Source organism: Ursus maritimus, unplaced genomic scaffold (genome assembly GCF_017311325.1).
Source record: "Ursus maritimus isolate PB19 unplaced genomic scaffold, ASM1731132v1 scaffold_6, whole genome shotgun sequence".
NCBI classification, from domain to species: Eukaryota; Metazoa; Chordata; class Mammalia; order Carnivora; family Ursidae; genus Ursus; species Ursus maritimus.
In genome coordinates, this window is record NW_024426774.1 from 30,423,928 (window position 1) to 30,447,157 (window position 23,230).

The window sequence follows — 23,230 nt, forward strand, 5'->3', positions numbered from 1 at the left end:
GTGATTTTTATTTATTTTTGCTCATCTATAGTTTCTGATTTTTCTTCGGTGAACATGTGTTATTTGTATAACAATCAGGAAGGTCCAGCATCTCACTCACGGCTTCTGTCCCAAACCCTTCACACCAGCCCATCCTGGGCTCCCCTCCCCGTGCACTTCTCAGTCTCTCACTGAGCACCCAGCCCTGGCCTCCCTCCAGATCGTTCTCCGTGTCCCACTGTCCCTCTCGTTGTTCACTCTTCCTCAGCTCTGTTGTCCTCGCCCCAAAGGAACGCCCGCTACTTGACAGCATTCAAGCCCCTCAGGGCCCGCGCCTCACAGACAGGCCCGCTAGCCCTTACCTGATGGGACGCAGCCGCAAAACGGATCCAACCATCATCCAAGGACACAATGAACTCCCCTCTCTGAAGCTGTACGCTCACTTGGCCTCCCCCGAACAAGACCAGCGGGTACACGGACACCATGCTGCAGTCTCGGATGAATACCCGGCTAGTTTTGATCTTTTCGTGGTACACCAGGTAGGGGCTGTCAAAGTGTCTGACCTGGAACAGAAAACCTCAGATGATGACACTGGCAGCCGAAGGGGAACTCCCCCCATTCCACGGATCGAAGTACCGCCTGTCCATGAGCGACTCCCCAGATTCTCCCCAGCTGGTACCTGCCCCCGACGCCAGGCTTCTACGTGCAATCGCCTTCTTGACGTCTCACTCTGGATATCTAATAAGCATCTCAGACTTACGTTCAAAGCAATTCTTGATTTTCCCCTCCTTCCGGTATTCCCTTCCCGCTCAGTGCATGATGTTCCCAGCCCCTCGCCGCGCACGTCCCACATTTAGAAGCCACCCTCAGCTGCTCTTTCCCCTCGCTCCATCGCAATTATCGCTGGGTCCTGTCGGTTCTATTTTCAAAACACATAATGAACTGACATATTCTCCCCACTGTGACAGCTACCGCCTCAGCTCAGAGCATCTCCGACAGGCACAGACCGCTGCCACGACTTCCTAAGAATAAAATCTCAAATCCTTAGCGTGGCCTGTAAGGTCCCACACAGTCCGGCCCTGCCTGCTTGTCCCAGGCCCGTAAGGTCCCACACAGTCCGGCCCTGCCTGCTTGTCCCAGCACAGCTGCTCCTCTGGCACCTCGTCATCCCACTCTGCCTGTCCCGCCGCTGGCCTGCGTCTCCTGGAGCACGCCAATGTGCTCCTGTCTCATTTCCTGTGCTGGAATGTTCTCTCCTTAGATATCTCCGTGGCTCGCCCTTCACAGCATTTAGGATCTGCTCAGTTGTTTTCTCCTCAGAGAGTTCTTCCCTGACCACTCTCGACAAAACGGCCCCTCTCCTGTCACTCTCAACCTCTCTTATTCTTTTATTTTTCTTTCTTTTTTTTTTTTTAAAGATTTTATTTATTTATTCGACAGAGATAGAGACAGCCAGCGAGAGAGGGAACACAAGCAGGAGGAGTGGGAGAGGAAGAAGCAGGCTCATAGCAGAAGAGCCTGATGTGGGGCTCGATCCCATCACGCCGGGATCACGCCCTGAGCCGAAGGCAGACGCTTAACCGCTGTGCCACCCAGGTGCCCCTCTTTTATTTTTCTTGATAGCATTTGTCACTAACCTGAGATTATCTGTTTACTTATTTCTCGCCTGTCTTCCTCAGCAGAACAGAAGCTCCCTGAGGACACAGACCTTGTCTGTCTAGTTCATCCACTGTCCTCCATGGCCCACAACAGTGCTGGGCACGGAGAAGTCGCTAGTAGATACTGAATGGATGCATGAATAATTTGGATTCATTGCATGAATGTCATGGTAAACTCAGAAGAGGAGGAGTGGAGCTAACTCAGACCTCTAGCTCCTAAGTACGTGTGCAGCCGAGAGACCAGATGACCTTCTGGTCCTCAAATTCTTTGGGCTTAAGGAGACCCTATTCATGCTTGGCTGCCATGTTACTCGGTAGTTGCAGGGGGCTGACCAGCCCTAACACTTCAAATTCTCTTCCTCCATCCTCCTGTCCTCTTTTGCTCCATCTCCCCTCCAAGTTTTACTGAGCATCTGCTTTCAGCTGGGGGCCCTGCTAGATGTCGAGAATATAAAAATGCATACCATACAATTCCTGTCGTTAGGAATTTCACAATTCCACGAAGGAGATGTACCATAAACCATAAAATAAAGTGATAAGCACAACAGTGGATAAAATGCATGCCACACAATGGCAGGACCGGAAGTAAAGAGCAACTTTGAGGGAGAGCTTCTTCATGGAAGCTTGAAGGTTAGGAGCCTGCTGAGAATGAGAACGCCATTCCAGGTCCTGAGGAAGTGTGTCCACGTCATGGCACACAGAAGGACCACGGGAAGAGCGGCGGTGGACATGGTACAGGAGGGGCCAGGCACGCAGGGTCCCAGGAGCGTGTGCAGGAGACTCCATGTATGAAGCGTTCCAAGCCAGGGAATGACGTGACCGAATGTGTGTTTTGCAAAGTTAATTCTGGCAGCTGTACCATAAAGGTTGGAAAGAAAGGACTGAAAGTGATAGCACTTTTGGCAGGAGACAGAAGTTGGGGTTTGAACTGAGGAAGGGATGGTGGGGAGAAGAGGAGTAGGCCCATCCAAGAGTGTCGGAAGGTGCAACTGCTAGGACCTGGGGTCCAATGGACTGGAGTAAGGAGAAGAGTGGCAGGGTCTCTGTGAGCACAGGGTCTGCTTGGCCTGGTGCCATTCAGCAAGACAGGGAACACGGGAAGAGAAGAGGGAAGTGGAAGGTAATGAGTCTGAGGTGACTGGCAGGCATTTGGCTGATATCTCCAGCAGGAGAGCTCAGAAAAAACCCAGGCCAGAGAGAGAGATCTGGGGCTCTGTGACAGCACGCAGGGGCAGTTGGAACCACAGTGCTGTACTCCGGTGGTTCGGGAAGAGTAAGTGCCCTGTAGCGGGAAAAGGGGGACTAAGGACAGAACCACTATTTGAAAGCAAAGGACGAGGCACTAGTCAAAGAGGTGTCGGGGGATGATCAGAGAGAGAGAGAGAGAGAAGAAAATGGCATTTCAGGAGCAAAACCACATCAAAGCTAGTTGCAGGAGGACGGGAGGTTAGGAGTGTCAAACACTACGCAACAGTCAAGGCTGGGGAGGACCAGGGGGTGTTCTCTGGGTTTGACAGCTAGGAGGTGACGTGTAACCTGTGGTGAGTTGAGCGGAGCAGCGGGAGCAGAGCCCGGCAGTTGCAGGAGGAAGGAGCACCGAGGAAGTGCCATCGGCAAGTACAGCTCATTCCCCTTTAGGGCACACATTTAGTGAGGCAGTTACACCCTGACTTCTTAAATCACCACTGCAAAGAGACCATTTTACAACTGAGAGCAGGTTTGAGCATTTTTTTGGAACCCAGAATTTTCTTAAAATGGAAATAGTCTTTCCCCAAATGGTCCAATTTCTAGTCTGTTCATGCTTATTCAACCATCCCCAAGTCAGTGGTGTTGCTGGGGACAGAGAATGATAGAAGGTTTGGCTGACTCGAAGGGACTGTGCTGCTCCCGGTAAGACCTGCCATATGTAAATATAGGTGTACCCCACCATTCCGACCTGATAGTTCACCGAGGAAGGGTGAATGTGCACATATCCATCGTTCTTGGTGACAAACTTCAACTCATCTGATTTGGGTTGCATTCTGACAGCTCCGGTACTGGTCTTCTGAAATTTCCCTTCTGGGCTTTTCACCTAAACAACAGGTATTTGGGGAAAAAAAAAAGTGTGTATATATATGTATGTGTGTGTGTACATATATATACATATATATATTTCCATGATAGGAAGCATCCCTTGGCACGAAACCAGTCTTGTCTGAATGCTTTTGCTGTTTCTTCCCTGTTTCCTTTTGAAAGCAGTGTAAGCATACTTTCCCCCCTTTTCTTTCTTTTTTTGAACCACCAAGAAGTGTGGGTGAGGTGCAGCAGCTGCGGGAGACTAGTACACTAGCCCCATGGGGGTGGGCGGACGTTGCTACTGGAGGTCTGCTCCGACTCTCAGCTGCAGAGATCCAGCCAGTAACAGTGCGGCAGGAATCTGCTTCAATCCTAATCTGATTTTTCCAAATGCATTTCTTTCCAAAAGAGGGAAAAAATGATATGAATAAACACATTATTTCATTTGAAAAGAAAAAGTTTATGTGCACATATACATACATATGAATTTTATATATATTATATATATATATATGTTTTGCAAAAATAATACATGGTTACTGTAGAAAGTAACATATTAGGAAAAAGGAAGAAAATAAAGATATCCTGTGATCACATGATTAAGAGATAACTAGCACTGTATTTGATAAATATTTTAGTTTGCAGTGCTAGATTTGTTTATATACAGAAGCAAAGAAAACTATAAACATATAAATAAAAGCATACACGTAGTGAAACTAATGTAGGATCATTTTCTACAATCTACTTTTTAAACTTAATACACTTAGAACATCTTTCCATGTTGTTCAATATTTTCTTAAAACATAATTCTAAATGGCTACAACTCCTTATAAGGATCTATAATAATTTAACTAACAAATTCCCTATTACTGGTACTTTAGATTGTTTGCAATTATAAACAGAGCTAGAATGAACATTTTCCTAGCTGTATCTTTATGCAAACATGCAATTATTTCCTAATCAGTAAGTCCTCAGAAATGAAATCTAGAATGGGTGTATCAATTTATACTCCCACTAAGAGTGAGAGGGTTCATTGTGGGGGGCTTCTGACAGCACCAGTATTACAATTTTTAAAAACTTGCGTCACATCATAATGACCCAAAGCCCATAGTTTACCTTTTGGGTTCGCTCTCGGTGGTGTACATTCCACGGGTTTGTGCAAATGTATAACGACGTGCATCTATTACGATGGTATCATACAGAGCTTTTTCATTGCCCTAAAAATTGTCTATGCTCTGCCTATTTATTCTTCCCAATCCTTGAGTTTTTTCTTCTGTCTCCATACTTATGCTTCAAATGATTTTTTAAAATTTCAAATGGTTTGAAAAGCATGCTAGTATTGAGCAGAAAATGTGCCAGAAATTCATCAGCAGATGTCAACCGAGCATTTAACAAAATGTTAAATGAGAAACAATTTAGCACTCTGACAAATTCATAGTCTTTCTAAGTTTGACAAGGACTGGATAATTAAAACTTAGGTAAAAGTCCAACAGCACATATAGGAGGGTTTTCCAGAAGGCTGGCCACAGGTGGTCCCATGGCAGAGCCCTGGCTTGTTTGATTTTGTTCTTATCTAAGTGTAGTCCAGAGCAGAGGCCATAAGGGAAACTGTAGTAGAATCAAGCTTCTATCTAATATAGAAGGCTAGTTATGCACAGGTTACCTGGCAGGGTGGCATTTATGTCCATTTAAATTTCTAGAATGTCATAATATGTCAGAAGGATTAAAAAGGCACCTCATTTTATACAATAAATGTGTTCTTGAACAAGGTATCTGAACAGATTTGGGGAACTGAAGGATTAGAAATGTATACAAAGTTTAAAAGGCTCTGTGTGTGTTCATACATATCTCTTTAAAAAGACAATTAACGTATATGTCTTAACTTACGTCCCTTGGCTACAAATCGAACAAGAAGTGGGAGGACCCAGGAAAGATGTTTTGTTACCTGCACTACATTTGGATAAAGAGCAGCACACAGCATTGCTGATATCAGCTTGGGGTTCTCGGCATTTGAGTTTGCCTATAAGAGAAAGACAGCATTGATCTTACAAGTAATGTGGCTACTTCTGTCTGTACCCTGGAATTTACCATCATTTTTCACCTGATTTCTATCTTAAAACAAAACTAAAACACCAAATTTCTATCTTTTTGCTAGAAAAATTCCTTCTTTGTAAGTGAAAAATAAGTCTACTGGATCGTATTCACACAGGACCCACTCCAAGAAGCCCACAGTGACTCTGGGTCTCTGCAGAGCAGTTACAAAGCCAGTGTTCCTAAGGGTCAGCGGACAGAGATTCTGGCTCACGAGATGCTCCCGATCTGCGGGAAGTACTAACTGCACTGAGAACAGAGCAGCATCGGGTTTGTCCTGAAGAAGCGTTCCTCCTGTCGTCATATAAAAAAGCTGTCCTTGGTTGCAAAAAGGCTGGTGTGATTTAAGAAAACATTACTGAAACATCTATTTCACCTCTTATAGGCTTATCAAGAACTGGTGTGGGGGCGTCTGGATGGCGCAGTTGGTTACGCATCCGACTCTTGGTTTCAACTCAGGCGGTGATCTCAGGGTGGTGAGATCGAGCCCTGCATCGGGCTCTGTGCTCAATGTGGAGTCTCCCTTGTCCATTTAATTTCTGAGTTGCTCTCCCTCTGCCCCTCCCGCTTGTGCTCTCTCTCTCTAATAAATAAATTAAAAAAAAAAAAAAAGAAACCAGTGTGAAATTAAAAAAAAATAGTAGCAACAATGAACAGAAAAACCCTTCTGTTTTTAGAAGTGTTACCTGACACTTATTTGTGGAAAGAAAATCAAGAATGTCACTAAGCCCACTGCTCAGAGGGCTTAAGTGAAAAATTAAGTGAGTTAATATACTATCCATGTGCTAATTAAAGAGAAATAAAAGAACTAACCACACATTCTTTACCTCTTCTCCTGTGGCATCCAAAATACCATCTCCTCCATGGGCCCTTTTCTCAATTTCCCTTGCTCTGAGTCCCTCCTTTACAAAGCCTATATCTGATAACAGTTCAGTGAACTGTCGTTTGAGGCTGGCCATTTCCTGAAAGAAATGGAAAAAAATCTTTAAGTCTGGGCAGCAGCAAATCACAGGTGAGTGCAGAGTCTTTACTTCAGTGGACAGTAGTGAGGCTCATACAGGTTCACCAAAGAGGTATGAAGATTGTCTTGTCTGGTCATTTCCAGAAGGGTACTTTTTACTTTGACAAACCAGGAGATAGAGTGAAAGAGTTAGACAGAAATTCAACCAATTTTAGAAAACCTAAGGATCATTTATTTAACTCTAAATCACATTTTTAAAAAACACATTCATTGGAATTGGGATAGGTCTGAGTTTCCTGGCAATTCTTCCGACAGCAAAAAATACAGTTTACTTTGGACCCCCAACTCAAGGTGCTGTGACATTGTCTAGTTTTTCCTACTTACATTTCTGCTCAGGTCCCCTTAGTTCCTCACTGGAGCCTAGAGTGGTTAGTGTTCTCTCTCAATGGATGCAGAACACCCAGCTCAGAACTTACTTCCTACTACCTTGTGATCTCTCTGGCTCACATCTTTTCCTAGGAATAAGGACATTATTAAGTGGTTTAGATTTAGACACCCCTTTGTGTCGCTGAGCACAAGAGTGAGAAAGAAAAGAACATGGGGCGCCTGGGTGGCACAGCGGTTAAGCGTCTGCCTTTGGCTCAGGGCGTGATCCCAGCGTTGTGGGATCGAGCCCCACATCAGGCTCCTCTGCTATGAGCCTGCTTCTTCCTCTCCCACTCCCCCTGCTTGTGTTCCCTCTCTCGCTGGCTGTCTCTCTGTCACATAAATAAATAAAATCTTAAAAAAAAAAAAAAAAAAAAGAAAAGAACAGACCCCTTTCTCTTCTGGTCACCGTTCAAATAGAGGCTGTGTATCAGATGATAGGGAAGGAGATAAGGACAGTCAAAGGAACTGAGAGCCAAGAAATCCTGCCTCTTGATGACAGCTTAAGTATTTTCTTGAAATGTCTCACGTACCCATGGATAACATGGCAAAATATAGCTAGGACTTCTCTATCATGACAAGGTTTTAATTGATATCTTAATAAATCTTAATATCTCTAGTGAGAAGGGGAACTCTGATGGACCTTCTATATCAGGGCAAAACGTATATACATCCCGAAGAAAATGAATACATTACATAAGAAATGTAATCTGAAAGAAACGTCATTTTATACTTAAATATTAATGACTTGAGGACATTTCTATTAGTGCACCTTCCATATAACAGTGGTTGTCGACCCTGGCTGCATACTAGAATCCCCCGGTGCGCCCGACGACGACCACAAACAGATGCTCTGGCCCCATCCACAGAGATCAGATGTAACTGGCCTGGGGTGGAACCTGGGAATTTTTACTCATTTATTTTGTTAAGCCTCCTCAGGTGAATCTAATGTGCAGCCAGGATTGAAAATTACTGCTTTCGGTGTCCTTGGAACAAAGCTAGAGCCCGTGTCCCCTTGCGATGCCTCACTGCAGTGCACCTCGAGGCAGGGGAGAAGGCAGGCCAACAGTGGGATGCTTCTGAAGTCTCTTACTTCATTTTAAATAACCAAATTCATTCACTTCTGCATTTCTTCAGTGAATCTTTACTGAGCGTCAGCTGTGTGCTAAGCACGGGGATACAGTGTTGAACAAATCGGTAAGGCCTCTGCTCTGAAGGAGCTTCTGGGATAGAGAGATAAATAAAAAAATGTCAGGTAGTGGTAAGCACTAAGGACATTAATTGTCTTCTACTCCAGGACATCTTTTAATACGAAAACAAAGCTACTTCCCCTTCCCCAGCCTGAAAATCTCTGAGTAAAACAGATGCTTGCCAAGATGTGTACCACCATTATTCTGGCTTCTCCTACCACTTTGGAAAGGCACGTACAACACTGTCACAACAGAGGACAGAGCCCTGTCCACTATGGCCCAGAAAGTAAGAAACCTTCTCTTTCTTGTGCTCTCATTACTGACATCTCAGCCTCTGATGGACGTAAGGACAATTAACAAAGCCTGGTTCAGGACTCATTTTCTGGTTTTGTGGAGAACGTAAGGAGCTTGATGATGGTCACAGACTGCTCTGAGAACAGGACTACTGCTATGGTCCCTCTCTCCAGAATAAAGCACATATGTATAAGCATATGATTTTCATATAATTTCAGGGGTTTACGGATCCAGGTTAAGAATGCCTGGTAGAATTACTGAAAAAACTGACTTCCGGTAAGCAGTAATCGTCACAGAGTCTATATTCTCCTAACCTCCACATAAGTAAACACAGATTCACTGAAGAGAGGAAAAGTGGGTCAGTTGAAAGGCTCAGTGCAGAAGGCCTCATGTCAGAGGATGTAAAACAGAAGTGTGCTTTACACAGCTGGTAAAGCCAAGCATATTCCGGAAGTGACACTTCCAATGTCGAGGCAGGACAAGGGAGACAAGATTGCAACACCCTCTGGAGCGTGGCTACAACAGAAAAACAAATGAAAACAAGCTGTCACAGAAACAACTCACCTGAAGAACCCTTCCAGACAAGAAGTTCTGTCTGCAGTAATTGTAACTTGCACGCATTCCTTCTTTCATACTCAGCTGCCATCCCTAAATTTTGGAGAAAATAAAAGTGAACTTACTCTTTAGTGCCAATTTTGGTAATACACTTCAGCTATTAAGTTATATACTTACCTTATATGCTTGTAGAAGAGCCAGATAGTCGCTGTTTGCAAATGCAAATTCTAGCTTTTTCTGGTTAGCTTCCTCTTTTTTATCCCAGGGAGACACCTAAATGAGGAAAACCAGGTTCGAAGGGCACATTTTACCTGAGGTTTCTTTCTTTCTTCCTTCCTTTTTTTTTTTTTTCTTCAAGATTTTATTTTTAAATAATCTCTACACCCAGCGTGGGGCTTGAACTTACAACCCCAAGATCAAGAGTTGCATGCTCCATGGACCAGCCAGCCAGGCGCCTCGTGATTTTTGACAAGAATACCAAGACCATTCAATGGTGAAAGAACAGTCTTTTCAACAAATGGTACTGGGACAACTGAACAGTCATATGCAAAAGAATGAAACTGGACTCTTACCTATGCCATTTACAAAAATTAACTCAAAACAGACCAAAGACCATAACGTAAGAGCAAAAACTATAAAACTCTTATGGGGCACCTGGGTGGCTCTGTCAGCTGGTGTCCAACTCTTGATTTCAGCTCAGGTCATGATCTCAGGGTTGTGAGATCGAGCTCCATGTCGGGCTCCGCGCTGAGCGCGGAGTCTGCTTAAGATTCTCCCTCTCCCTCTGCCCTTTCTCCCCACTAAAAAAAATAAATAAAAATAAAATTATAAAACTTACAAAAAAACATAGGGATAAATGGGACAAATCTTCATAACTTTGGATCTGGCAATGGATTTTTTTTGAGTGTAGTTGACACACAATGCTACATTAGTTTCAGGTATACAACACAGCAATTTGACAAGTCAATAATTGATACATTATGCTGTGCTCACCACAAGTGTAGCTATCATCTGTCATCATATAACACTATTACAATATCGTTGACTATATTCTTTATGCTGTGCCTTTTATTCCCATGACTAACTGGAAGCCTGTATCTTCTACTCCCCTTCAGCCATTTTGGCAATGGAGTCTCTTTTTTTGGAGGGGGGGATTCTTAACTATGACAATGGAAACTCAAGGAAGAAAAAACTGGATAAACTGGATTTCATCAAAATTTAAAACGTTTGTGTTTCAAAGGACATATCAAGAAAGTGAAAAAGGTAACCCACAGAATGGGAGAAAATATTAGCAGATCATATTTCTCATAAGGGACCTGTATCCAGAATATATAAACAACTCTTGCAAATCAATCATAAAAAGATGAATAACCCAATTAAAAAACGGGCAAAGGATCTGAATAGACATTTCTTGAAAGAAGATATACAAATGGCAAATAGGCAAATGAAAAGATGTTTACTATCATTAGCCATTAGAGAAATACAAGTCGAAACTACAAATTCACACCCCCAGGATTATAGTAAAAAAGTCAGATAATAATAAGTGTTGGTGAAGATGGGGAGAAACTGCAACCCTGATAAAAGGCTGGTGGAATGTAATGTGCAGCTACTCTGGAAAAAGAACTAGAACTTCTTGAGAAAGTTAAATATAGAGCTAATATTTGATCCAGTACTTTTATTCCTAGGTATATACCTAAGACAAATGAAAACATATGTCTGCATAAAAACTTGTACGTGAATGTTTACTGGCAAAGGTGGAAACAATCCCAAATGTTCATCCAGAGCTGAACGGATAAACAAAATGTGGTATGTCCACACAAAGGAATATCACTTGGCAAAGGAACCAAGTACTGATTATACTGTACAAAGATGCACCATAAAAGCACTATGCTAAGTGAAGAAGCCAGTCACAAAAGACCATAAATTATATTATTTCATTAACAGGAAATGTCTGGAAGAGGTAAATCTATGAAGACAGAAAGCAAACTGGTGGTTGCCTAGCACTGCAGCAGATGAGGGATTAGAGGCGGAAAAAGGGAGTGACTGCTAAGGGGTTTCTTTATGAGTTAATAAAAATGTTCTAAAACTGACCATGACGAGGACCACATAAACTAAAATTTACTGAATGTATAATTTAAACGGGCGAATTATATTTCAATAAAGCTGTTTAAAAAAAAGTGGTCCAATGTATTTACTGTCTTCTAAAATCATGCTGGGGTACTTTTGCTTGCTCGCATTTTCTGATTTTTCTTTAGTGAGCAAGGATGGAGCAGATACAATAAAAAGCACATTTAGATTATTTCAATAAGTTGGATCTTTAGTTCTTAATCTTTATTTGAGGTATGGATTTCTCTGAGGATCAGACAAAAGTTATAGACATCATGACCTAAGATTTCCCATATATCATCCTCACAAGAAAATGTGTGGGGAGGCTCACATAACCCTGAAGCCCCCATGGTCCCCTTAGAGATCTATGGACTCCAGTTTAGATGAATGTTGTTTACTTACAAAAGGAGACTTAAAAGCCAAACTGGCAGCAATGGTGAGGGCAGGATCCAGACAGCGGAAGATAGACCCAAACAGCATCAGTTTGCCGATTCTCACATCCACGGGCAGAGAGGCCAAGTGATACCCTAGGGGGGTCAGCTTTTCATCTGGAGTTAATGCTCCTAAGTCTCGTAATCGTATTTTTGAGGCGCGGAGAGAGTCAGTGTGCGGCGGCTCAATGAGCCGAGAGAACACAGACTGGAGATTGTGAGTGCTAAACATCTCTAAAATTTTAATTCTACAAAAAGAAAACAAAATAGTAATTTTTCCATTTTATTTCTGGAGAGATGACACAGAGGAGAAAGCTTCTTTCTTGAAAGAAAATAGCTGATAATTTCCCAGACATATGCTTTCATAAGCCAGACAATGCTAGTTTAAATACTTTTTCTTTTGGGGGGTGAGGGGCAGAGGGAGAGAGTGAGAGAATCTTAAGCAGACTCTGAGCTGAGCATAGAGCCCGGAGCAGGGCTCCATTTTCCCACCCGAGATCATGATCTGAGTTGAAATCAAGAGTCAGACGCCCAACTGACTGAGCCACCCAGGCGCCCCTGAGCTGTTTTTAAATCATATGTACTATGTAATTACATTTTCCCTCTCATCCTCCCTCATGGGTCACTCAACTTCCAAAGCTTTCTCAAGTCCCTTCGCTCCTCTTCATTTGCACTGTTACTACGTTAGTTCGAGGCAACTGCTTGCCCAACTTCTTAAGACCTGATCGTGGACACTTAAAAGTGGGGCCTGGGTCTTGATTCCTACATGTCTCTAGTGCTTAGCTCAACCCTTGGCAAATGGGAAGGCTTTTAAAATATACAGCTGGATAAAAGGAGAGCTATAACATCTTTGTACAAGGAACTTTTTATTATTTTATGGGCATACTCCCTCAATGCAGTGACTGGGTGAGAGGGCATGGCTAGTGTGAGTTCTTACATACACCAAGCACATTTTCAGAAAGGTTGAACCAAAGGTGGCCCAGCTTCAGTAACACTGAGTTCAATCACTCTTTCATTAAATCCTATTTTATGATATTTGTTCTTGTTTGTTCATCAGGTAAATGAGGGTGTTTTTCAAGTTGCTTTTGTTCACTTTGCTCTGATAATGAGGCTGTAGATTTTTTTACCTTTGATGATTTAATATTGGTGTTGCCCCTAGCAGAAATTTCCTGATAAGTTAGATTATTTTCCTGATTACAAATGCATTCTTAAGCTCTATTTTAGGGCCATTCTTTGCAATGTAAGAGATCTTCATGTGCAAAAAGTTACAACGAATGGGAAAGGCAACACTGAAGAGCTCTTCCTTTGCAAATGAGTAAGTTCATCCACGTCCACTCTCAGCAAAACGTTTTCTACTAAGAAGAAAACAGGGAACTTAGGGTGAGAACCATGTAGACCTTCCAGAAGGCAGAACACAGAGATCAAGGTGTACCTCAGACACAGCTGCTCCAACGGCACTCTCTGTATCTCTGGTAGCTGCTGCTTTAACAGCTGGTGATGGAAGTGATGGCTGGTGAATAAGTGGAAGCAGACCCCAGAGGCAACACGGCCCGCTCGACCTTTTCTCTGCAGAGCATTGGCTTGAGAGACAAAAGTATCCTCTAGGCTTTCCATCCCTTTACTGGCGTCATATCTACAGAGAAAAAGAAAACGGAAAAAGGAATGATTTTATAAAAACATGGCTAAGACCCTACTTAGCATGGACAGAATAGATGCACTACCTTACCGCCACGGAAGGCACAGTGTCCTGTGTGTTCTAGGATAGTTCAGTCCCTGCTGGGAGCACAGAGTGCGATTTCAGTGGCATCAAATGCTGGTGAATCACATACAGTCCTTTATGCAACTTTTTCTTTTTTTGGTATTTATTTGACAAATAAAAACCGTATATACTTAAGGTGTACAATGTGACGTTTTGATATATGTGCGCACCGTGAAGCGGTTACCGCAGTCAAACTAATTAACACACCCATCGCCACCTAGATCACCGATTTTCATTCAAGCACATGTAAAGCATATAAAAAAAAAGAGAGGAAAAATAATTACTTCTAAGGTAAAACCTGAAACTTTCCACCTCCATTGGACTTTGAGACTATGGTCCCGGTACAGAATCACTCACATACACCCACACAGTTTTCATAAAAACCTGTGTGGCTCAAGAGCGTCAGTCGCGGACATGGCACGCTCCCTGAGACCTCATTAGCCCTCCTCTGGCAGCGCCGGAAGAGAATACCTCTTCTCTTTCATTTTCCCAGAATCGATGACATAGACAACATCGTCAATGGTTATGGATGTCTCCGCAATGTTGGTGGAAATTATAATCTTGGTTACACCCACAGGGGGTTTTACAAACACCACCTGCTGCTCTTCACTGGATAAAGATGAATGAAGTGGGTGAACCACACATCTGAAAGGAAACAGAAGCACATTTAGTGTTCTAGCACAAAAGGCTGAAACTGGATTAATGGTGGGTGAATTTCTATTAAAATTAACAACAGGACTCCAAGTATCAGCAGCTTCTCTACAACCTGCCCTCAGGGTCCAGCTCTTCTAAATGGGAAGGTTCCTTCTGAGTCTTCCAGAACACGTACTCTGTTCTATGAACTAGAAACCTTGTAGCACCTTGGGGAAAACTGGAGTGTGACTCAGTAGTAAATATTCAAGAAGACTATATTGTTGATATCCTACAAGTAACGAGCCTAGAGCACACTGACAGCAGAGAGTCATTTTTCCCCTATCTTTAAGCCCAGGAATGAGAGACAGTGATGTATGCTAAGACTTCATTCTTGTATTTCTAGGGAGTGTTCCTCTCTTCAGTACTTGTCCCCTTAGATGTGAAAACACAGGTCTTGCTACTGGAAAAGAAACTGTTACAAATTACTTTTTTCTCAAATGGCAGCATTTCTTTGTTGTTACTTACGCTGGCTTCTTCCGTCCCCCGTATGTGGCAACTGAAATTACATGCAATTTTGCTGAGTCACTATGCTAAGTGAAGAGAAATATTTTTATTTAATGGAATGGGAATGATTGATTCCCTGGAACAAATAGGTTTCTCTACTTCCAGCTGGCATAAACAAACATATTCTTGAGGAGTGACACCAGGGTCTAAAGAGGGTGATGGCTGTCAGAGAGAGTTCTGGTTATTCATCTTTGCATGTCACTGCAACAAATGATTAAGGATATGGAAAGCAATTAACTTACCGATGACTGCGTCTGTTGTTGAAAAGAGAATTAGACTGTAGCTGTTCATATAGCATTTTGATTTCTGCTAGTCCCGGTAAAAATACAAGTATAGCACCTGGGTACATAAAAACAATCAATGTGATAGACACAAAAAAGGAAAAACTAATATGGACTAGGGAACTGTTTTAAATTTTAAAAATGTAATAATCTGAGATTTTTTTCACTATCAATTTTCTTTGTAAAGTCCCTAGGGGTTTAAATGGATAGCACTGTTTTTCATACATTTTCTGACTTAACTGCAAAATGAATGGGGTATTATCTTTCTACAAGAGGAAAAACTGAAGTATAGAAAAATGTAATACCTCAAGTTACATAAGAATCATTCGCAAAGCTCTTTAAACATACTTCTTCAGTGCACTGGGCACTGACATTGTTTCTAGGAAGAGTTATCCTTCTAATCTTGTAAGACAGGAATACTCTTCTATTAGTAAATAAAATCCATAAACATTTTACTGGAAATGAGAAAAAGAAAATACAATTGGCTGGCCAACCTGATAACCTAAATTCGGATATATGTTGGAGAGGCAGCACATTAACCACGTCATATTAACAATTAATGGGCTTTTAAATTTTACATTAAAGAAAATAAGCAGTGATAACTAATTATAGAATACTTCTGTGCCAAGAGTGGGCACTCAGCAAGTTACCTTCTTTTGTGCTTTATTCGGAGAAGAAACTGACACCATCTTCACTAGCCCCTCCTTTAATCCCACAGATATTTATTGGGTGTCTATGTCAGCTCTGTGCTAGGTACAATGAAATAGAAACCAAAGATCTGCCTACAAGGAACATAAGACCTATTATTTATCACAGTTATTCTCCCCACTAAGTAAATAAGGAAACTAAATTATTACAAAAAGGAACCCTGAAGGAGGCAAGAGACATCTTTGAGGGTTAGTTTCAACACTTCATAGTATATAAGGCACGTTTACATACACTATCTCATTTGATCCTCACAACCACCCATTAAGGTTATTAGTACCTTTAAAGTGACTCAGTAACTTGGCCAGGTGACAGTTAGTAAAAGTGGGGCTTAGACACAAACCTAAGGTTTCGGGCACCAGACCCATGCTCTTTCCATTACACATTCCATGTTCCTCTCTACTAAAATACCACAACATTTAAGAGGGGTAAAATAGGGGCACCTGGGTGGCACAGTTGGTTAAGCGTCCGACTCTTGGTTTTGGCTCAGGTCACGATCTCGGGGTTGTGATCTCAGCCCTGGGATAGGGTCTGTGCTCAGCAGGGAGTCTGCTTAGGTTTCTCTCTCCCTCTCCCTTTGTCCTACCCCCACCCTCTCCATGCTCTCTCTTTAAAATAAATAAATGCATTTTTTAAAAGATTTTATTTATTTATTTGAGATGCTCCATGTCACAACCCTGACATCACGACCTGAAGTGAAACTAAGAGTCAGTCGCTTGTGCCACCCAGGCACCCCATAAATAAATCAAATGTTAAAAAAAAAAAAAAAAAATAGTGGTAAATAATCTAGATGGATGGGAAAAAATTTTTGTCTATATTTTTATGTGTCTCCTGATCTGCTCTGCCCTCACAGCTTGACCACCTGTATTGGGGATAACTTTATTATTATTATTTTTTAAATAAAGTAAGCTCTACACCCAACCTGAGGCTTGAACTCACAACCCCCAGATCAGGAGTCACATGCTTTACCGACTGAGCCAGCCAGGCGCCCCTGTATCAGGGATATCTTTAATATTCACAAACATATCAGAGTCCCTACTTAATACATTTAATCTGCTTTGAATTCAGGTAATTTTCTAACAGTTCTTTTTGTCTGCTGTGCCTGATGTTTTTCAAAAATCATCTTTTCCTCTGGGAGAAACAAGACATTCAGCCCAGTGATAATGCATTAGCCAACACTGACTACTTGCCAAGAGATAACAAACAAGGCACTTTAAGCCTTTCACGTGGCTCATACATCTCTTTAGAAAATATCACACAATGATCGATTACAGTCTAAGCAGAGGAGGGCAGCCATTCCCACGTCTCTAAAGCACTTTGCAGGGAGCACATCATGGAATTGCTTAATTTACGATCACCCGACAGTGGCTGCGTCTGTTCATGTGACAATTATTTACTCTGTACCTAAATATTCCAGGTGTCGTCCTGGGGTCTGAGGAACACAGTGGGGCAGGATAAATCCTATTCTTAAGGAGTTTGCATTCTATTGAAGGAAACTGTCAGTAAGCAGAATTATAACTCTGGATATTGTGAAGTGCTATAATGAAAATGAAAATCACTTTTGGATATCATGACAAAGCAAGGGGTGAGGGGTGAGAAAACAGATAGGGTGGTCAGAGAAGACTTCTCTAAAGAGAAGATATTTGACAGAAACCTGAGTGACAGGAAGGTTTAGTTATGAGAAGATCTGGGGGATAAAGGACTGCAAGTGAGGTTAAGAAGGCCACTGGGATGGGAAGACAGTGAGTAAGGGGAAAGCAGGGACTGCTCTGGGTCACGGCAGCAGCAGTAGTAACAGTGATCGCAGCAATAATAATGATGATGTATGTTATAATTACAACGTTACCATCTACTGGGCATTAACTAGATGCCAGGCACTATGCTAAGTGCTTTACATATGGTTTCTTTCTTTCTTTTTTTTTTTTTTTTAAGATTTTATTTTTAAGTAATCTCTATACCCAACACGGGGCTCAAACTCACAATCCCAAGATCAAGAGTCACATGGTCCACACACTGAGCCAGCCAGGTGCCCCCTACATATGGTTTCTTTTAATCCTAAAAATAGCTGTATGTCAGAGGAATTATGATTGTCATCATTTCACAAACAAGGAAACTGAGGCAGAGCAAGGATAAGGACTCCATCTGAGACTACACATTCCTGAGCAGCAGAGCTGGAAGTTTATCAGACCCCAAAGCCGGTTCTTTTAACCCCCCTGCCCTGTGACCTCCATGTGCAAAGTCTTCACGGGATTCAAACACGCATTACCAGACTCCCATTTAGCCTGGGCTGAGTGTTTACTATGTGGCTCGCCCAGGCCTTCTTTTCAGCTTTCTGCTTTTTGTACTTTGTATTGTTGGCATCTTTTTGTTCAGCGGGAAGAAGAGAACGCTGAGCAACAAGGAATGGGTGAGCCTCAAAAAATAAAATGTAAAATCTCCCCCTGAAAAGCCTAACAAGCAACATTATACGCAATTGGGGGGTGAAAAAGCAAGGGTGGGGGCGAGGGAGGGCTCCAGGAAGGGAGGCCGCCCCCACAGCACCCACTATATCTCAGTGAGTGAGCTGCCTTCCCTTTTGCCGTCTTACACACAAACGAAGACAAGAAGTGGTTACCTGGAGGGTAGGAGTGCTTTCCATCTACAATCCACTCTAACAAGGCCTCTATTAATTCAAGATTCACCTTTTCGAAATCCATGATGGACATTGTTTTGATGACCGATTTGCTAACCCCTGAAAGAAAGGTAAAAAATCAGAAGGATAATTATACCTTATTAAAGACAATGATCCTGTGAACTAGGTGAGTTTCCTGATTTAATGACATACACATTCACATTTATGCACCAAAATGAATTGTTTTCTTTCAGTCTCTCAGAAAATACATGCTTACTAGGAGCACTTTTTGCTTGAACAATGACTCATAACAGGCACCTGACCCTGCTGGAAAGGCCCAGATCGGCCACGTTTTCCTTTCTTCCTTCCCCTCTTTTATCCATCACACATTTTATTGACAATTTAAATCCTAGAAACAAAATTCAAAGTCAAATACACTTTAAAAAGCCCTTCCAGATTCAATCAAGTCATGGGTCAGACCAGATGCCAGGGAAATCAATGGACAGAGACCACAGCCTTCACCAACATCCTCACGAGAGTGACTCTAACCTTTAGGTTCCTTTGAGAAAAGGACAAAAGTTCTGGATTTTCCCTGAAAAATACATGTGATTTTAATGGCTTCACCAACAACCCCTGAGGTCTAGTCACAGACTTTTAGGTTAGGGTTTCCACTCTCCTCCTAATTTATCTGAGGCCTAGTGAAGGATACAGTTCTTTGGGCTGTACTATGCACCTGAGCTCTTTTAAAAACAAACAGCATACTCTTGGGGAGACTCCAAAGACAAAACCAAATGGAGGGACATTCTACAAAATAACTGGCCCAAACTCCAAAAAAATGTCAAGATCTTAAAAGAAAAATACAGGCTGGCGAGTTTTTCCAGACGAAAAGAAACTAAAGACACATAACAACAAATGCAATATGTAATTGTGGGTTGGATTCTGGACCAGAAAAAAACAGAAATAAAGAACACTTTTAGATAATTGGCAAAATCAGAATTTTGACTATGGATCAAATAATAGTATTATATCAGTTAAATATCTTCATTTTGATCATGTCTGGTGTTTATGCTTTGAAGAAATACATATTAAAATATTAGGGATTAGGGGACATTGTATCTGCAACTTACTCAAAAGGTTCAGGAAAGAAATATATACATGTGCACAGAGCAAATGATAAAGCAAATGAAGCCAAATATTAATAATCGGTGAACTGGGGTGGAGGATACAGGCGAGTTCACTGGATAGTCCTGCCACCTTTAATTTTGAATTTGCAATCATATCAAAATAAAAAGTTATAAAATACTCAAGAATACATTTATATTTCACTATTTCCCAATTTTTCTATAATAAACACATTTTTTATAATCAGAAAAAAACCTGGTAAATACAGTAACAATTACATCCAACATGTGTTGGAACTGCTATTTTTCTTTTTTTTCCTTTTTGGAACTGCTATTTTTCTAAGTCGAAGGTTGTTCTGATGGATTAAGACAATGTAGCTATGAGATAAGAGCCACGTTGTTGTTCCTCTGGATCACCATGGGGGAAAGAACTAGTTACCTTCGGCATAAATGTAACATTCCCCCAGGAAACGCATTACCTTTATAGCGGGCCAGGAGCTGCTTGAAATCTAACTGCTGATCTGGCACTGCGTCTCTGACCGAATCCTGGGGCTGGAGGTGAAGAGAGAGCCTCAGGTCTTCCTCTACTTCTTCAAAGGCAGTTCTGCTGCGCCTTGCTTTCAGCTTCTCCTTTGTCATCTGCTTCGTGGAGCGCATATATGGGCTCCCGTCCTGTAACACATACCTGAGGAAGGAAGACAAAGGAATGGGTCCGTGGGGGCGCCTGGGTGGCACAGTGCTTAAGTGTCTGCCTTTGGCTCAGGGCGTGATCCCGGCGTTGTGGGATCGAGCCCCACATCAGGCTCCTCTGCTGTGAGCCTGCTTCTTCCTCTCCCACTCCCCCTGCTTGTGTTCCCTCTCTCGCTGGCTGTCTCTATCTCTGTCAAATAAATAAATAAAATCTTAAAAAAAAAAAAAAGGAATGGGTCTGTGTGTATGTGGGTCTGCTGGCGAGAAATGAAAATGTTCACCGATTTACATGCTCGTTCTGCATAATGTTGCTCTGTTTCTGCCCAACCCATGTGCTGCTCTTCCACCAGTCCAGGGTTCCGCTGGCTGGGCCCTATTTCTGGGAGGGGACACACTGGAATGATTTTAGTTCTGTCTCAAGATCATTCTGGCGGCAGTGAGATTGAGGCAATGAGTCTGAGTTTGAAAGTGAGAGAATAAAGACCGGGAAACTAGTTGAAAGATTAATTTCCCCAGAGATTCACATTCCACGGAAGTGGGATGGGGCCCGGAGAATAACAGTTGTAATAAGCTCCCTACATATGCTTATTGCACACTAATATTTGAGAGCCACTGGTTTGGGGTTTTTAGCTTGAGAATATTGTACCATTAAATAAACAGAGCTAGGAGTGGGGCTTCTTAGAAATGGAAGGAGCAGGGGGAAGGAGAACAATTCTGAATTGAATTCAGGTGCCAGACATCAAGGGTACTTTACTTCTGGAACTCAGAGGTCTGGAATGAAGATAATGATCTGGGAATTCTTGGCACAGAGGTGACATCTGAAATCACATGAGTCTAACAGAGGGATGAAAGAGTTTTACAGTGAGAAGAAATAGTGCAAGGATAAAACCACAGGGAGTCTTCAAGGCTGAAGAGTGGGAAGAGGAATCAGGGCTTTCAAAGGAGAAAAATGTTTGTATCCAATGGAAATGACCATTTTCTACCCAGTACTGAAATTACAGACATCTTAACACTCACACTATACAGCACGCTCCCAGAGGCTTGCATGATGACGATGATACCAGCTAACATTTATAAAGCATTTAGCTCTGCGCCAGGCACAGTTCTACGCACTCTGCAGCTACTAACTCCAAGAATTAACTAATTAATTAATCCTCATAACAACCTTGTGAAGCAGCTATTTAATAATATCACCATTTTATGTATGATGAAACTGAGTCACAGAGAGATTAAGCTACTTATCAATGTCAGTTAGTAAGCAGAAGGATTTTTTTTTTTAATTCTTTATTTTAAGTAATCTCTATACCCAATGTGCTCAAACTCACAACCCTGAGATCAAGAGTCACATGCTCCTCCAACTGGGCCAGCGAGACGCCCCTAGTAAGTAGAAGGACTGGCAGTCTACCTGCCGAATTGGTCTTTTTCTTTCTTATTAAATTTTCCATATATTTGTTCCTTCATCATTTTTTTAATAGACTTCAGCAGAAGGTATAGCGATTTCCTGATACCCCCCGCTCCCTACATATGCAAAGCCTCCCTCGTTATCAATAACCCCCCACCAGAGTGGTATCATTGCTGTAACTGATGAACGTCCAGTGGTACATCATGAACACCCAAAGCCTACAGTTTACATTAGGGTTCCAGTCAGTATGGACAAAATACAATACTGTCTGTGAACTGCAAATAATTTGTATAATACTTGCTGAAAGGGGAAAACAAAATGCTCAAGCAGAAAAATTAGAAGAAAAATGAACACATCTGTTAAAATGCTTGCACACTGAGGTCAAATGATAACTCTTTTCAAAGGCTTTCACCAAACCTTCATTAGTATCTTCCTTACCTCGTCACAGCAATTGCATCTTCCAGAAAAAACTGATCGACAGGAAATGTACGACCTAGAAGAACAAGAAAATAAAAGAGAAAAGCCTCAGAATACCTGTTCAACTATTTTGAAATAAATAGTTGGTATATGCAAAATTCTCTTAAAACAAAGCTTGGCACAACAGGAATGGTTGTTCTGTGGTCTTAAAAATACCAAAAAAGAAAACAAACACTTTCAATGATCAAAATTAGAAGGGATAGATTCCAGCTCGTAAAACAAACCCAGAAGTGCATAGGTAGAGAGATGCTCATTTAGTAATAAGACTTTTTTTAAACCTCTCTCTCTTTTTTTAAATCTGTTACACTTTTCCCACCCTCCCCTTCTCCCCCTCAGGGAACTCTGAACCATTCAACAACCAGAAGAAATAGTACGATTATTCGTCAAAATTGTCACCAAATTGTCCCTTTGGCAATCAATTGCAGAAGGTTAGAGCAAAGCCCAAGGTGATAAATTAATCCCACAATGACACTGGGAAAGCACCAAGAGACATAGACTATTCAACTTCACTTTTTCCCAGAGTAGACAACGCCCAGAAAGTTAGAAGAATCCAGCAATGAACCAACATGCTTATACACAGAGACAACTTCCCTCTTTATGACAGATTACCATTATTAACTCACACTTCGATGTTACACACATGGAATGCCAGAAATCCTAATAACCTAGACTTTTTAAGAAAGCATATATAAAACTAAAATCTCTTAACAAATGGATATAATGTCACTTCTTTATTTATTTCATTATATGGTCATAATTTTGCTTGTTATAAACAAATCACTTCTCTAGAAAATAGGTATAAATACCTGTTATTTTGTATCTCAAATGAACTTTAAAAATAATTATATTTGCTTATTAGAACAATGCATATTTAAGGATGCATTTTAATCACCTGGTATAGTAATAACCGGGCAGGAACTGAAATATTCTGAAAAGAGTTCAGCATTTAAAGTTGCACTCATTAGAATAACTTGAAGAGTTGGTCTCTGCAACACAATGTCCTTCAAGACTAGCAGCAAGAAGTCACTAAAGGAAATAAAAGAAACACCTGAAGATCAAATTCATAAAAATGAATTAACTTTTGATGTATTTTTTAAAAGATTTTATTTACTTATTTGACAGATAGAGAGGGAGAGAGCACAAGCAGGGGGAGGGAGAAGCAGGCTCCCCACTGAGCAGGGAGCCCAATGTGGGGCTCAATCCCAGAACCCTGGGATCAACTTTCGATGTATTTTGAACAA

At 41.7% G+C, this 23,230-nt stretch overlaps 1 protein-coding gene across 1 annotated transcript in view; it reads right to left on the minus strand.

The window, feature by feature from the left end:
• The window catches only part of DHX57 (DExH-box helicase 57), a 57,538-nt gene that overhangs the window by 6,090 nt on the left and 28,218 nt on the right, over window positions 1–23,230 (minus strand). The window contains exons 10-23 of the mRNA XM_008700205.2: window positions 22,882–23,015; window positions 21,951–22,005; window positions 19,900–20,105; window positions 18,303–18,419; window positions 14,945–15,041; window positions 13,977–14,150; window positions 13,179–13,379; window positions 11,718–11,994; window positions 9,387–9,482; window positions 9,219–9,302; window positions 6,611–6,745; window positions 5,638–5,712; window positions 3,574–3,708; window positions 342–542 (exon numbers count right to left, since the gene is read on the minus strand). Coding sequence (XP_008698427.2) covers window positions 342–542; window positions 3,574–3,708; window positions 5,638–5,712; window positions 6,611–6,745; window positions 9,219–9,302; window positions 9,387–9,482; window positions 11,718–11,994; window positions 13,179–13,379; window positions 13,977–14,150; window positions 14,945–15,041; window positions 18,303–18,419; window positions 19,900–20,105; window positions 21,951–22,005; window positions 22,882–23,015 — 1,987 coding nt within the window. The remainder of the gene's footprint in view (window positions 1–341; window positions 543–3,573; window positions 3,709–5,637; window positions 5,713–6,610; window positions 6,746–9,218; window positions 9,303–9,386; window positions 9,483–11,717; window positions 11,995–13,178; window positions 13,380–13,976; window positions 14,151–14,944; window positions 15,042–18,302; window positions 18,420–19,899; window positions 20,106–21,950; window positions 22,006–22,881; window positions 23,016–23,230) is intronic.